This window comes from Anoplophora glabripennis, unplaced genomic scaffold, assembly GCF_000390285.2.
Source record: "Anoplophora glabripennis isolate ALB-LARVAE unplaced genomic scaffold, Agla_2.0 scaffold634, whole genome shotgun sequence".
Classification (NCBI taxonomy): Eukaryota; Metazoa; Arthropoda; class Insecta; order Coleoptera; family Cerambycidae; genus Anoplophora; species Anoplophora glabripennis.
Window position 1 is genome coordinate 101,260 of NW_019416707.1, and position 15,719 is coordinate 116,978.

At 33.6% G+C, this 15,719-nt stretch overlaps 2 protein-coding genes across 5 annotated transcripts in view; both read right to left on the reverse strand.

Moving 5' to 3' along the window:
- The window catches only part of LOC108914209 (cyclin-dependent kinase 14), a 188,830-nt gene that overhangs the window by 12,190 nt on the left and 160,921 nt on the right, over positions 1-15,719 (reverse strand). The window lies entirely within an intron of this gene.
- Positions 14,027-15,637, reverse strand: LOC108914211. Its single transcript, XM_018719968.2, has 2 exons — positions 15,563-15,637; positions 14,027-15,274 (listed from the first exon to the last, which is right to left on the reverse strand). The coding sequence occupies exon 2, from the start codon at positions 15,271-15,273 to the stop codon at positions 14,086-14,088; it is 1,188 nt and encodes a 395-aa protein (XP_018575484.1). The 5' UTR covers position 15,274; positions 15,563-15,637; the 3' UTR covers positions 14,027-14,085.

Sequence of the window (15,719 nt, forward strand, 5' to 3'; positions counted from 1 at the left end):
CCCTTTAATTCCCTGTATGACCATTTGTCGCCGAGATATCGATGATTTTTTTTTCCATTAAAAGTCCAATATTCCGATGAAAAATAGTCGTATAGAAATTAAAAAAAAAAAAAAAAAATTGAAATTGAAGCTGAATAAACAAGCTATCTGGTGCATGAAATGGGTTAGCTGAAAAAAATTAACAAAATTTTTTTGTCGCGCTATTAGAATTGCATGATAAACGTAGCTCCTAAAAAATTTCGACCGAAAGATCTAAAAACTAGAATTTTAGAGCTTTTTTTTTTAAATTCCCGATACGACCATTTTTCACCTAAATACAGTTTGTCAAAAATCACAGAAAAATTTCGGAAATTCTTTTGACCTTTTAATTTTTTACCTTAGTTTAGCCTACAACTGTCGAAGAGTTGAAGGAAAGGATAAGACATGAAATTTCCAATATTCCTCCCAACACTCTTAGATTCACTATAAAATTTTGTTCGGCGAATTCATTACTGTCAGGAGGAAAATTGGTGAACACTTTCAAGCCCTTATAAAATAGAATTCCAAAGAAAATATTTTTTGTTTATTAAAACTGGCATAACTATTATTTTCATAAAATTTAAAATATCCCAGAACTATTATATTTATATTTTGTTATTTTCAAAATAAATATTCATAATTGGAGGCCCTTTTTTTTATAAATTTAAGAGTAGTAAAAGTCACATTCAATGTTCGATATCTCGAAAACGTTTACTTTATGTAGGTATATGATGTGCTATACGAATTTTATTTAGAATTTTGAGAAGAATCCTGTATACTTATTTTTTCTTTATTGCAATAGATTTTAAAAAGCCCTAAAACGTTTAAGCCTTAAGATTTTTCGATGCTATTTTACTTTAGAAGATAATCGACCATTTCTACATATATCAGTCACCCTGTATATATTTTTAGCAAGAATCTGTCCTTATTTTACTGGGATTTACATTCGTTTAAGATTAATCGAATTAAGAACGGTTTTATTGACGTTAAAGCAAAAACTCAGTCTGAAGATCTGCCTAATTGGCCGTAAAACTGCCCTAGATGGAACTCCTATCTGCTATCTCGTCCTCAGAAGGTTAAATCAGCGAAACGTATAGTTTCACTTTGCGGTACCGCCACAAAGCTCTGAAAAAGAGCCGCGACCCGAAGGGGAAGTTTGCGGAAGCCACTTGTATATTCGTCCTATGTGTTTGTAAAGTTTTTGAGAATCAAAGCTCGTCTCACTTCTCAGACTTCATTTCCTTTTATTTCGTATACATGCACTTTTCTCTCTACGCTCGGTTTATTTACTGAGATCTTTCCTCATTTGCATTCAATTTGTGCCTGTTTCTCAGCTGCATCGGTGGAAAAAGTGGGATTTATTAACTATTAGTCCACGAATAACTCATTTTTCATTAAAAGTAAAATTATTTTTTGTAAAGCACGGTGCACACTGTACAACTGTAATAAACCTGTTCGTGAGGTATACTCGTATATTATTATGCTTTTAAAAATTCAGACGCTTGATTTATTACATTAATATTTTCATCTTTTATGTTAAATACCATACGTACGGTAATGAATACGTAGTTCCAGTCGAGGTCCGTGAGTAAATCGTACATGACGTACAGAAGGCGGATTCAGGACATCGTGCTGAATAAATTCACATAAGGAATCAAACATCTAGATTTAAAAAGGAACGCGCTTTCCTACAATTATTTTTCTGTACGAGACCTTTTAAACATTCAAGGGATTCACTTTAAATTGATTGAAGCATTGCGATGACAGACCCGTCAAGTTTATGCGATTTCAAAATATCGTTATTTTTTATCCACGAAGAATATGGAAATGCCAAATAGGCCTCATTTCCTCTCATTTCGTTAGCTCGCTTTCTAAGGCGATGCGTTGCAAGATCCTTTTTCAATTACATTTAACTTGTGCCTGTTCTAGTTATTTATCCCGAATTCGACTAGAAATTTATTTCGTCGCGATTGCATTGTTTGTCGGAGTGAACTGTCGAGTCGGGTAGATATTAAAATCATTCAACTGAAAGTTTTGGCGTGTTACGCTTGATAGCTAGAGAGGAAATTGTATTTAGAGGCCCGTTTTCACCGACGCTGACGAGGCTCAAAGACTTTGTTTCGAGGACGAACGTAAGTGGAAACTAAAAGCTCATTTTAAAAGATACCTATAGAGTTTTATTTATTTCCGTACGCAAGAATAACTCCGCTTCGTTCAATGGCAGAGGAGAAAGAAGTCCGGCGGAACATTATGAAATTTTTTTACTTGCTTTTATTAAAAAAATGTACGTATTAAAATTAAATTGTATCTTACTCAGGACTTCGCAGCATTAACTTTGTTGTAATTAATAGGGCTTCAAGAACAGCAGATTTATTTCTTGGATGTTTAAAACATTGTTGCTTTCATTAGTATTAAATTAATTAATATCTGGCTGTTTTAATAAAAAAGTAATTATAATTTAACTTCAACTAATTTGAGAATACTTGTGGGTGGATGCAAATTAATGAATTGTTTGAAATATGTAGGCTGTATGCGTGATTAAAAAATATGAAATGTATATTTTCTTCGAAATGGTAACATAGGTCATGTAAATAATTGAGATTAAATTATATAAAATTAACTTATAAAAAAATAGTGATGTATAAAATAATATAATTATTCAGTTTGTAATACGTACACCTAGTGACTGCTTTACAAAGAGTAGTATGGTGCCTACGTATTTAAAATGCCAGTACGGCTAAAAAAAATACTCTTTCGTCCATAGCACTTTGATAAGTTGTATTCCGATGCACTTTGTTTTTGAAACCAATTGCAAAATTCAACACGACTTAGGAAATTAGCTGTTTCTCTTCAACGTTTCCTGTCATAAAATGTGTAGGGCGCTGAATTAAGGGGAGTTAATGGGTAATCTGCTTATTTTTTAAAAGGTCGAGTTTTTTTCGATTTTCTGTCTTTATTGGGCCTTCCGAATACGTGGATAAAATTAAAGACATTATGACTGAACCACCCTGTACAGATAATGAAGAAATCATGGAAGAACAATAGGTATTAGAAATTTATACATTTTTCCATTAAATTTGAATTAAATATCAAAACTATTATAATATAAGAACAAAACAATCAACGCTCATCATTTTAAAGCAATGTAAGGGCGACAAATTCCTCTGTAATTTCGCGAAAAAATTCAAAGCAGTTTATTCAGCTTTCAACACAGTCCTTTGTTGAGTCTCGAGTACTTATCAAAATTGATTCAGGATTAGCGACTCCTTTAAATAAGGGCGCGGGTCCTTTATAGTGGGGATTAAGAACAGATATAACAATGTGTGATGGGAGACATTTTAAAATCGTGATGGATAACGGGATTTTTGTGGAGTTTATGAAGGGGCAAAAAAAGTATTTGAATGAAAAGCTCGGGGGGTAATTTCCTGCCATTAAATTCGGTACTCAAGAGGGAAATGATTCGTCGAAAAGATAATTCAGTCCGATGCACTGCACTGCATTCATTAATTACTTCCTTAATTTCTAAAGGGAAAATATTCATTGTCCATTTTGTCCAGATAATACATTTCATATTAATATAAATGACGACAGAGGTATGTATAACAGTGTCAAAAAATTGCAGTAGTAGCTACATGTTTTGTTTGTAGCTGTATTCAAGAAAAAAATCGGTATATCCGAAACATAAATCATATATTTCTCGTTCTTATAGTAGTTATAGTTCTAGAAAATCAGTAAAATCACGAATTGGTAAAGAGTTTAAAATCGTTAGCATATCTTAAGAAACTACAGTAATTCAGACACTATTTTATTTTATTAATATAAATTATAAACATTTGAGGTACTAAGTGCGATCCCTGAGGTATTCCTGAGGATATTATGGTGAAATTTGAGATAAATACATTAATTTGAATACACTGTGATCTGTTGATTAGATACGACTTTATCCAGTCGAATAAGGTCCCACCCACACCTCAACAAGCCTATTCAACAACATACCATGGTGGATTTTGTAGAAAGCCTTATAGGCCAGGAAAATAAGCTGGGAAATTACCATTTCGCGGCTTTTTGTTTCGGCAAGCTGAATTTATCACTATAGATGCTAAATATTATGTACAATAACATATTAGTTTCCACAGTCATAAAAATGGGGGGAAGATCGTTTACAGGGTGGTTAATTGTATAATTTTTACGTAAATTCACGTTTTTCGCTTATAACTTTTTTCCGTTCATTTTCACGAGAAAACAGTAAAGTACTTTTTTTTCGGCTTCAGGAGACCTACAAAACTAGCCCTCGAGCGTCAAAAAATTCGGCTAGATCGAAAGTTATAAACAGAAGTTTATTTATGACTTTTGAATTAAACATTTATAAGCTGCGTTATTATTCGGTAATCGGTAAGTTGAATAGTTTACAAGTTATGGCCTTATAAACAAATTAACTAATTATTAGTCTGGATCCCGATTGATTTGATTGACCCAACATTGTGTCACATGAGGTTGTTTTCAACCATTTGCTTTTCAGATCAAAGTTTATGTGTATTTTTATCTTCCTTTTTTTTCGAAAAGCGCATCGCATATCGGTTGTCGTTAAAAGAAAAACCGGAGCAAGAGTATTCGCATTTTACTCACGTACATAAACACGTAAAAAGCTAGTTCCCTTGCCCCTTCTTCAAGGATTCAACCTGACAATATAATTTTCCACTTAACTACCCCTGGCGGGCCACGCAAAACCATTAATTTTTCCGCGGCCACCGCGAGGCCTGCGACTTCGCCCCAAGCAGGAATTTATTGGCGCGCCCCCTCCAAAAAAAAAAAAAACACGGCTTTAAATAAAACATTACGCAGACGTTCGCACGTGCCCCCCGTTAAAACAAGCCGATGCAGCAATTTAATTTAGTCCGCGAATTCCTCCAGGAATAAAAACGTGACGGGGCGGCAGTCGCGTCCAATGTTTTGGCTGGTAATTGAATCGTCCATTAGGGAGATGGCGCTGGCGGAGGGGTGGGCCTCCACTCTCACGTATGAGGAACAGTGACGGGTTTTATAATTCCATAAGACGAAAATCACTTAGCGGATACGCCTCGGGCCAATTTGGGATATTGTCGGAAGTTCCTTGCAGTGTAGCAGGAGTGAAATCTCTAAACGAGGAATAGGGAGTCAAATGTGAGGTGACATTGTGTTTCCTTACATTATGTCCCCGATATTTTTGAAATGTAAAGGTTGAGGTTTGGCCTCAATGATTTGCAGAGGTCTGACGTACAGGGTGATTCATTTAACTGGAGAAATGAGTTTTTTTGGGAAACTGCTGAGAAAAATAAATTATTTTAGAAATTATTGCATTTCTGATTGCTTTTATTTGAAGGTAGGGACAAAATATAGAAATTATCCCTAAGACGCTAGGCGTCGCGGCGCTTCAAAATTTGTTTTCCAGCAACATACATTTTTTAATATATCACGATAAAGATCCCTTAATTTTGAATATTTTTCCTTTATACATTTTTTTTATGTTGCCATTATTTAAAAAGTTGTCGTCGATGCCCAAATCGTACTTTGTTAATAAGAAACCATCATAAAACTATATAAACCTATTAAATGACACTATAATTTAAAAGCTTTGCTGTAATTCTCCAATGCAACTACACAGTGAAAAACAATTGCCAAATTTTTTTGACGGAGAACATTTTCCAATTTGCTAAATATTTGATGATTTGGAAGATTTCTTTCGGGATATCTCTTGCCCGTAATGCATTTTTCTCCAAAAATTAACAGCATGTCCACTTTTTCGTCATGGGAAAACATTTTATTACTGCTACTTTTCAGTAACTACTATTAATGAACGATCAACCTTTAAAATTCTGACACTTCTCATTGAGCATATGTCATATGTTTTTTGCTTTTGTATTTATTCAAAAAATAATAAAGTTTAACGATTAGAATTTACTATATTTATTAGAAATGTGTTGCAAAAACTATCACAACAAAAATTTGGCAATTGTTTTTACTGTGTAGTTGCATCGGAGAATTACAGCAAAGCTTTTAAATTATAGTGTCATTTAATAGGTTTATATAGTTTTATGATGGTGTCTTATTAACAAAGTACGATTTGGGCATCGACGACAACTTTTTAAATAATGGGAACATTAAAAAAAATTATATAGGAAAAATATTAAAAATTAAAGGATCTTTATCGTGACATATTAAACAATGTATGTTGCTGGAATAAATTTTTTGAAGCGCCGTAAATATAATTTCTATATTTCTGCCCTAACTTCTAGTAAAAGTAAGCAAAAATTGCAATAAGCAACAGTTTCTAAAATAATTTATTTTTCTGGGCCGTTTCCCAAAAAAACTCATTCCTTCGGTTAAATCGATCACCCTGTACATTGTAGATACTAAATGATTACAAGCGACATGACTATCGAGGTTGGGCAACCAACACGATTGGCACCGTCAACTAAAAATCTCTACATCGATATTAATGATTCGTTTACAATGAACAATTGCTAACTCTTGCGCCTATGCTCGATACAATGCGATCGCCAATTGGTTGAATAAAATACCGTGGAAAACAGAATGTTGTGTTTTAAAGTAATCTTGACCTTTGATAATTTTTAAATTAATTTTAGCAATGCGAAGGAAATAAACTTACTGTTTCAAATAAAATTACATGTCACGTGGCTCGTAATAATTTATGGAAGGCCTGTATATAGTTTTTGGCAAGCGCCCGTTGGCGAAAACACGTACATAAATAATAAAAAAAAAACACATTAAATAAATCATCAGCTATATTTAATACCAAGTCATTTATATTTCAAATCAAAAAAATTTAAATATCTTCAATCATTAATACAATTTTCGTTCACTAAGTATACCTTCAGAAACAGCTTTTGGAGACTACGAAGAGAAAATTAAAATCAGCATGATATTCAATAACGACATTCACCAATTTTTATGTTCACATTATTTTCCTCAAATTATTGACGCGTGCGAGTTTTATCACCTTCCCCAAAAGACCAAGGGTTGAAATATCGGTATCGCTACATTCTATTCGTACGTACACCTGTTCGTAGCACTCTCGCGAAACCCGCGATGACTAACTGGGGCCTCCCTTGAATGTTTCCTTTCCCCATTTGGTAATGTGATCGTATCAACGGCAATTTGTTGCTCACCTCTGGATGTGCTATGGAATAGAGGCGTGTGCGTGCCTTGGGGAGGTTCATGCATATTCATGATCTCCACTCGACAGTAAGTAAGTACATAATTTACTTTATGTCTTAAGTTTGGCAAATGACTTTTTGAAGTGGGCAAGATGTTGAAAAATCGTGACGGTTTCTACTAAATATTGACCGAAACACAGAAAAGCAAACGTATAGAATTAGAATTTGAAAGAATGTTTAATCGAGGAGACAAATATTTATTGTATATAAAAAGTACGTTTGAGGCAAATGTTTTATGGCACTATCGAATATGCATGGAAATAAATGTTAAGTTGTTTTTTTATAACTCTTCTTTATGCAAACGAAAACTATATTACTGTGGCTACATCAGACGGCGTAACTACAGTTTATTGTCGGTGTTTGTCAAGATATTCTCCTGATGAATATATTGTCTGCAAAGATAAAGTCTGTATTTATCACCAACGGAAAATAAAAATGTATGATTGCGAAATACGCGAAGAAGTTTTCTTTTCATTTACACCCTATTAAATAAAAATAGGGTTTACTCTATCGACATCTCCAGAATATGTTTCAGGAAAGAGAACTTTTAAAACTTCACGCATTTACAAGAAAATCGCATTTCTCCATTCTCCAGGCACTGTTCCATGTAGGAGACAAACTACCGGGACATAAAAGTTGTAAGAGGAATTTCATGCATTTTTAAGGTGAGACAAAAAGTTTCTATTATGTAGAAAAACTTTTTTTTTCGTAGCAAATATACGTACGGGGTATATCTAAAGGAAAGAAGGTCACAAATGCTACAAATAATCTTGATTTCAAAATACAATAAATGGGTAAAAAATATCTTAGTTCAAAGTTGCTCCATAATGATAATAATGTAATATCTAAAATTTGTTTTTTTTTAATGTGTTTTCTCCTCAGGTATGTTTTTATTTTTAGACTTTTTCTAATATGACATAACATATTCGACTTGATTGTTGTCTCATCTAACAACTTGCATTTTCCAGGTTTCCATCACACAGCTCAATTTTGTTCAGATGTTCTTTTAGGCCCCAATGTTCTGCAAACTGATTAGAAAATATTTTTTGTTTTATTTAAATAATTCTTCTACTTTCAGACTTTGATCTATAGTTTCTCATACCATATAGGGAAAATATGTCGAAAAGAGCATAATACTACCGCCCTATATTATTTGCGCATCTTTCGATTCCCCTTATCGCGTGTACAATATAAACGCGTTCACCACCAAAATTCTCGTGCCATATTTTTCGCTCCCAATCTGTAAAAGTTTAAATCCCATTTCCGCCAGTTCGATCTAGTTTGTTCCGGCCGTAAATTTTTATACTGGTGTACACAACTTCCCTAATACGAAATAGATTGCTTATTTGAGTCACACAACTGAACTCCTTCATCACGTCAATTACGCCTAATCCCCGATCGAAAACTTGGGAAACTACCTTTTGATACGGTTTCCCACTTTGTGCGGGAGCTTACGGGTAACTTTATTTATGGAGGGGGTTAAGCGTGGAGGTCAACAACATCTCCAATACACGTTTCGTGCGGAAAAATATCCAGCGTTATTTAAATTGTGTGCAAAATTGAAATATTCAACAATGACTGAGCAGTCAACGTATTCTCGAATAATCCTTTAACCACATAGTCATTTGCTAACGACAGATACATATTTCTCGACATAATCTAAGGCTAGACGCATATGAGCGATTAGTTAATATATTTCAAACGGAGTTATATGTGCCTCAAGGCTGATATACTTGTTTATTTAGATATTTTAATTCATAGACTTCCACGAAAACAGATGAGTGAGTTCAAAAGTAAAATAAACTTTCGTGTACATAGGCTTCTTTATAGTACGAGAGAAACAACTTCACATATTAACCTGTATCAGTATAACAGGAATCTTAAAGTCGTTTCCAATAGCTGCCTCTAAAGCCTTAGTTGTGCTACCACTTCATTTTGTGATGAAAAGAGAAAGAGAAAGTTGGACAAGGTCATGAATGCAGCATTGGAGCATACTTTAAAGATGAGATCTGACGGATTCAACATCTGTAAGCATTTCGAGACTCGATTCGGGAATCGTGTAAAATCTATATATGTATGTAACTTACCTACATATTGTCCCATATGCAGGACTTTAGATTCAACCAAGATGTGTTCAAGCTCAATACATGTCTGGGATTGTTTGCAATAATTGCTAATAAACTAACGAATATTAATACGGTTAGGTTACGGTATTTTTCAACATTAGACCACTGTAATTAATAATATAATCAATATATTGTTACTTGTTGACCGTTGTCCTTGAAATATACCTTTGGTGCGACCAAGGGTAGGTAGTAAGAATAGTTTTAAATTAGAGATAAAGAGAAGTGTTTTTTTGCTGTAAATACTAACAAGGAACTTAATATGTATATGTTTTACCAACACATCTTCCTGATATCACAGATGGTAACAATATTTTGTACAAAAATACAGCAAGGTGCATAGGCATGAAAATAGATAAAAAAACTACATTGGAAAGGCACGCAAAGGAAAACCATTGAGAGATTCAATATCAAATACAGTCTACTGACTGCTGGGAAGAAACTTTTGGTGGAACTCATTCGACTCGTAGATAATGATGGATGAACTAGAAGACTGAAAAAAAAAATCCTATGGACTTTGTATGTGAATGTACTCATATAACAACGCAAAGCAGAGTAGAGTGTTCAAGTGTACTTGTAATTCGATCATCCAAGTTGGATATTCTACTGAACACCAATGTGTGAAACATAAGTCCTTGGTGGTTTGGTAGTATTAAAGAATAGGATAAATTGGAGGTTGTGTTTTCAATATATTGACGCAAAAAAAAATAACTGGTAAGCTATACATTTTCCGTGGACCACCAGGCTAGTGTATTCTGTAGTATTTATGATCTGCTTAATCTGAATCTAAAGTCAGAGTTTCCAGATCAGAAACTGATACTGCTCCAAAAACGAGTTTTTGATATTGATTGGAAAAATATGCATCTATGATGATCTATTGCACCCTTATAATCCTGTATTTGACGATCGACTTTGATTTTAGATTCGCATTTAGATCACAGCCTAGTCCACTATTTTTTTGTAGCGCTGTGTAATTAGTCGCTTGTATTAAGATATATACAAAATGTTTGTATTATTTCTCGTAAAATGATATGTTATATTTCAAATCTAAGAAAATAAAGTTTTAATTTTGACATATTCGATGAAGGCCAAAAGTCACTACGTTGTACATACTTGATCTAAAATTAACTGGGTCACCGAAAACACACTAAAATAGCCCCAAGTTTGTCGGGTGTGAATCAACTAACAGAAATAGGATAACAACGTAGGGTTGAAATAAATCAGGCACAAAACACGTGTACTGTTCCGCAACTATTTTTTTTTTTACAAAGCGGAGAATAATACGCGACCGATTACTCACCGGCATTCCCTCCTCAAAGCGGCCAGCGACATTTACGGAAGCTGGGCCAGTTCCAGTTAGTTATATCGAGTCGGAGGTAGCGTTTGCAAACAAATCAAAGTTGGGTTAGTTCCGGGGTCGTTTGGCGGCGTCCCTTTGTGGGGCGGCGGGACTGCCGACGACAAAGCCGGCTGAATTTGTTCCAATTTGCCGGGTACAGCGTGTATGTAATCCCGTGCGAGCCAGGCGAACCGGGGGGATAAAGGCCAATTCATTCGGCTACATATTACCCATTGATTTTTCATTAGCCGACGGTAAAGATTCCGGGAAGCGTTTTTCTTTGCTAGGTGACACGCAGAGGTACTCCAGAGGTCGTCTGTTATTTTACTGCGTACGTTGTACAATGCCGTCACGTGGAAGTGATGTATTCGATTTTTTCTAACACCATGCGCCTATAGCGGCTGATGAATATTAAGGTCGTCATACTTTGATAATGAAGATCGGAATCCGTACCACTTTTTAGCAGATGATTTCTAAGCCATCATAGACAATAAAAGTGTCTATACAGAGTGATTAAGTCATAATGCCATTAACTTTCATCACGTATTCTGAAAGTCCAAGACAGAAAATAGAAAATAATGTTTTCATTCGACTTTTTAAAAAATAAGCAAATTACCCTTAACTCGCTCACTTATTCGGCGCCCTCAGATTTTTTGACCGGGAACGCGCCGGAGCCCGCAGAGCGTTCAAACGTTGAAAAGAAACAGCTGATTTCCCCAGTCGTCTAGAATTTTGCAATTGGTTTCAAAATCAAAGTGCCGCTGCAACTTTATTCTTTGTAAAGCAGTAACTAGGTATACGTACTACAAACATAATGAACATAATACTAAAAACTCATATTCAGTTATGAAACATAGTGAGAACGTTAACAATATAAATTGTAATAACCTGACGATCGGAAGCAATTATTATCTTTATATATTTGTTTTTATTAACAAATAAATAATACTTAAAATATATTTAAAATGTAAAAAAAATTCTCTGTTTATTCGTTGTCGTTTACTACGCATTAAAAACGCAGTAAAATCTAGGTTAGTGACCGGATAATACGGTAGGTCAAGATTCACTCTCGATAAATCTTTGTTGGTCAAGGGTCAGAAGCGGTCTAAAAAGGGGTTCAAATAATGATTTGAAAATATTTTCTTCCAGCATTTTAAAATCTTTAATCGCATATTCGTATTCTCATTGTTTTCTATCTTCTCTTAAAATCACGACACTATGACCGAATCACTGTATATATACAAGTGAAAAACATTTTCCTGCACAATCAACTAATAAATATAAAAAATTGTCGTTTTCTTATTTTTAACAAAATTTAATTTTTTCTTAAAGTTGTAGTATTATCAAATTAAAAAAATTGGAATATTAGTGCCAAATTAAAGTTTAAATTGGTAAAACGACGAAGAAAATTTAAGGGTATCAAGTGAAAAGTTTCTAGCTCAAATGCATTGTATTTGGAAAGATATTTTTTCGTGATACAACTAGAACAAATGGTTGAGTTTTCGACATACGTTTGTATAACAGTCATTTTCACTTGTTCCGCTTACTCCTGAAGATAAAAACACCCTGTATAAATTAGATATACGTTCTTAATTTTTGTTGGTTATGATAATTTACTTTTGTATAGGCCGAAATTTTTAGATTTGAGTAGGCATTTCAGGTAATGAAATAACAAGTCTTTGGAATAATGAATGGCATATTTATATATATTTAGGACATACAATTGGACAAATTTATGTCCTAAAAGTATGTATGTACCTTCAAATTTGCACAAATAACAGAGACTGTTTCCAAAATTTTGCCATATTTCTTGCAAACCGTATCTGACTACAAAGAAAAGCGTATTTTCATCGCTACCCTGCGTGACCTCATTCCAGAAAAGTCCAGTTACGCCTGGATATATCGAGAGCAAGGGGGTTACGTTGTACATAATACGGTTTATATCAAACTCCGGCTAACGCCACTTACTTAAGTCGGTGGCGTCACCGCTCCAACCTACCTGTGACTGTACAACGGGGTCTATTTAATATTTAATTAATGATTTATGTCGCCATAATCTGGAAACGTTTCGTTAATTCGGTTGAAATATGAGATTAGCTTCGTTTTAATAAACACCATTATATTTTAACCAATTTTACAAATTAATTGACATTTGTATACCAAATACGCCGATGTGACACTGCGTCAAGCCTTATATAGTCTACGTCACCTGTAGGAGACCAAAAACTAAATGAAAAGAAGAGCAAACATCCAGTGGCTGGGCTTCTCGTAGCTCGCCTCTACATCTGTAAAGTGTTTACAGCGGTGGTCATGGTTACCGTCGCGTAGCAGTGAAAAACGCATATTTATTACGCAGTTTGGGCTCTCTTTAGTCCAAACAACGTAATTTGTTTAGGTGTGACGTAAAATTTTGTTACTTACATATTGTTTCTTGTTTAAAAAATTTAAGAAGTTTAAATCGATTGCATTTGCTACAGTATTGAAAAATCAGTGGTACGAGGAATACCAAACTGTAATGAAAAAGTAATTGAAAAGTTTATTTTGGACAGCAGAAGAATGGACTTTCACTATAAAAAATAATGTTGAGTACATTTTCTTCATATTTTAATAGTACTTAAAATAAAACTACCCAATTATATTTGATTTTTTTTTCTTTCAATACCTTGTACCTAAATATTTCCGTCCTCCTTGGTATACAAGTTAAGAGCCGACACTAAGCTTAAATTGAATTGTCGCGGATGTAAAATTTGAGAAACAAAAATTAATTATTTAGTATTTAAGAATAAAACAGTGCATAAAACTATATCTCAAAAAACATTAATCTTTAATTTATTGGATACCTAACTGATATGTATGAAATCTTTGGTTTTCTATATTTAGGGTCTTAAAACACCAACTCCAATTTTATGGTAAGTATTTCTTCAAAAAATGCTAGTGTGGAAAATATTTAAAAAAGAGTTGTATGATTTGCATGAAACCATGAATTTTGACGTCTACCATTAGTCATTTATTACGTAAAATTAGCAAGCAAAGTAGATAACACTTGCGGTGAAATAAATTATCATACAGGTGTGGCTTCTTAAAAATATTTTTTTACTGCGAAAATTGAATGTCTGGCATTATTTCAATGCATATCAGTTACATATATATTCAATAAAATTTTAATATTCATTATTACAAAATTTGTTTATAATCCTCTGATAAATCTTAATCATTCATATTAGAAAAAATATATGTGTAACATTGGTGTATTTAAAAAAAATTAGTTTTATTTAATTATTTTATTATTATGAATAAATTGTACAAAGAATACATTATAGTCATAGGATATATCCATATAATTACGTTAATTTTTTCATAATTAGATGAGAAAATTGAAGAGAAAATAAGTCTAAACTGTTTGCTTGTTGTCGATATTCTTACAATTGGCCTCTTGTAAGTTGACGTAGTTGTTCGTCTTTCTTCGCTGACTATTCACAGGCGTTAGATAGCCAGACGTCCTCTCTTTCTTCTTACCGTTTTTTGATGACGTAAGAGTTACCGTATCATATCCATATTCCGAATCTTTTTTAGTATCTAGAAACTCAATGTACTCATAGGGACCTTCAGCACTTTTCCTCATTTGGGAGGTTAAACTGAGGATAGCAACCGATTTCTCGATTTTCTTAATATCACTTTTCGCCATCCAAAATTTCCTCAACATCCAATAATGTAATAAACCACTAAGTATTAGACATATTCCGTAGAATACTACAAATATTTGGTCCACCTTTTTTTGGAGAGTTCCGCGTTCCGCGTTAAGAATTTCTTGAAATACAATAATCTCGCAGTGATCTTTCATCAATTTTAAAGCTCTTTCTGGAAAAGTACCATACATCTTCAAGAATACCTGGGCTGTCCTGTTGTTACGAGACCCATCATCATGTTCACCAAATTTTATAATGGAATTGTAATCCGTGTTTATATAACTCGATGTCATATTGTAGGGTTCTTTCAGATGAAGTGCCAAAAAATAGTCTTCGTAACCCAGTAAGGCATATTGGACTAGTGGATGCTTGCTTAAAGTGTACACACGAACATCGGAAAATATGTAACTGGCATCACTTTCTTTTTCTAACGTCTTATTGTTGATGGAAAGGGTAACATTTATAAATTCAACAAGTGACACTGTTCTGTTTTGGTAATAACTTTCTACTCCCGAACAATTACCGTTTTGGTACGAACCATATCCCAACGGAATTGTGTAAGTTACGTGTTGCTGATCCTTTTTTATTTCATACATATTGCTATCATTATAAGTAACGATAATTTTATCGTCCAGGAAATACTGCTGTGTGATATAGCCACCCAGGGATAGTTTAGACAGAGTCTTGCCCAGTTTGGAATGTTTACATTCATATTGGTAGTGATTTTTATCGACGGACACAATTAAATTTTCCGCAGTCCGTATATTTTGAAACAATTTTACTGTAGCGTGAATAGCAGTTGGATTCAAGGTAGCAGGATCAAGGCAAACTTCGGCAGATACAAGTAGTGAAGACCAACAGAGAACGATTGCGACACTAATTATATTTTTCATTCTGTAAAAAATAAGATGCACGTAGAAAAAGAATATAGATGTTACTGATAATTCGAAACAATACATACTAAACAATTATTGTTGTCGTTCTTTATTTATTTAAAAATGTAACATTTTATATTTAATTTAATTGGAAATTGGATTCAATTAAATACGTACGTATAACAGTAGGTACCTAAAAGTTTTGTTAACAGATAGTTAATAACCTAAAGTCTCCTAAATATGCACACACGTACCTACTTGAATATGAATCTAGTATATACATGAGTAATTTCTCTTTTCTACTTACTTAGTTACTAAACTGAACACAAGAATAACAAATTAAATACTAATATTTTACAGTATAACATCACTGTACCGGAACTGTTGTGGTAACATAATCACTGACATTTTAGGATATGTAAATGCACGGAATCTAATATTCGTTGAAATAATTCCAAGGGGAT

What these genes read in the sequence shown, in the direction of transcription:
- LOC108914211 (XM_018719968.2), bottom strand. Translation starts at nt 15,273, where the DNA reads ATGAAAAATATAATTAGTGTCGCAATCGTTCTCTGTTGGTCTTCACTA.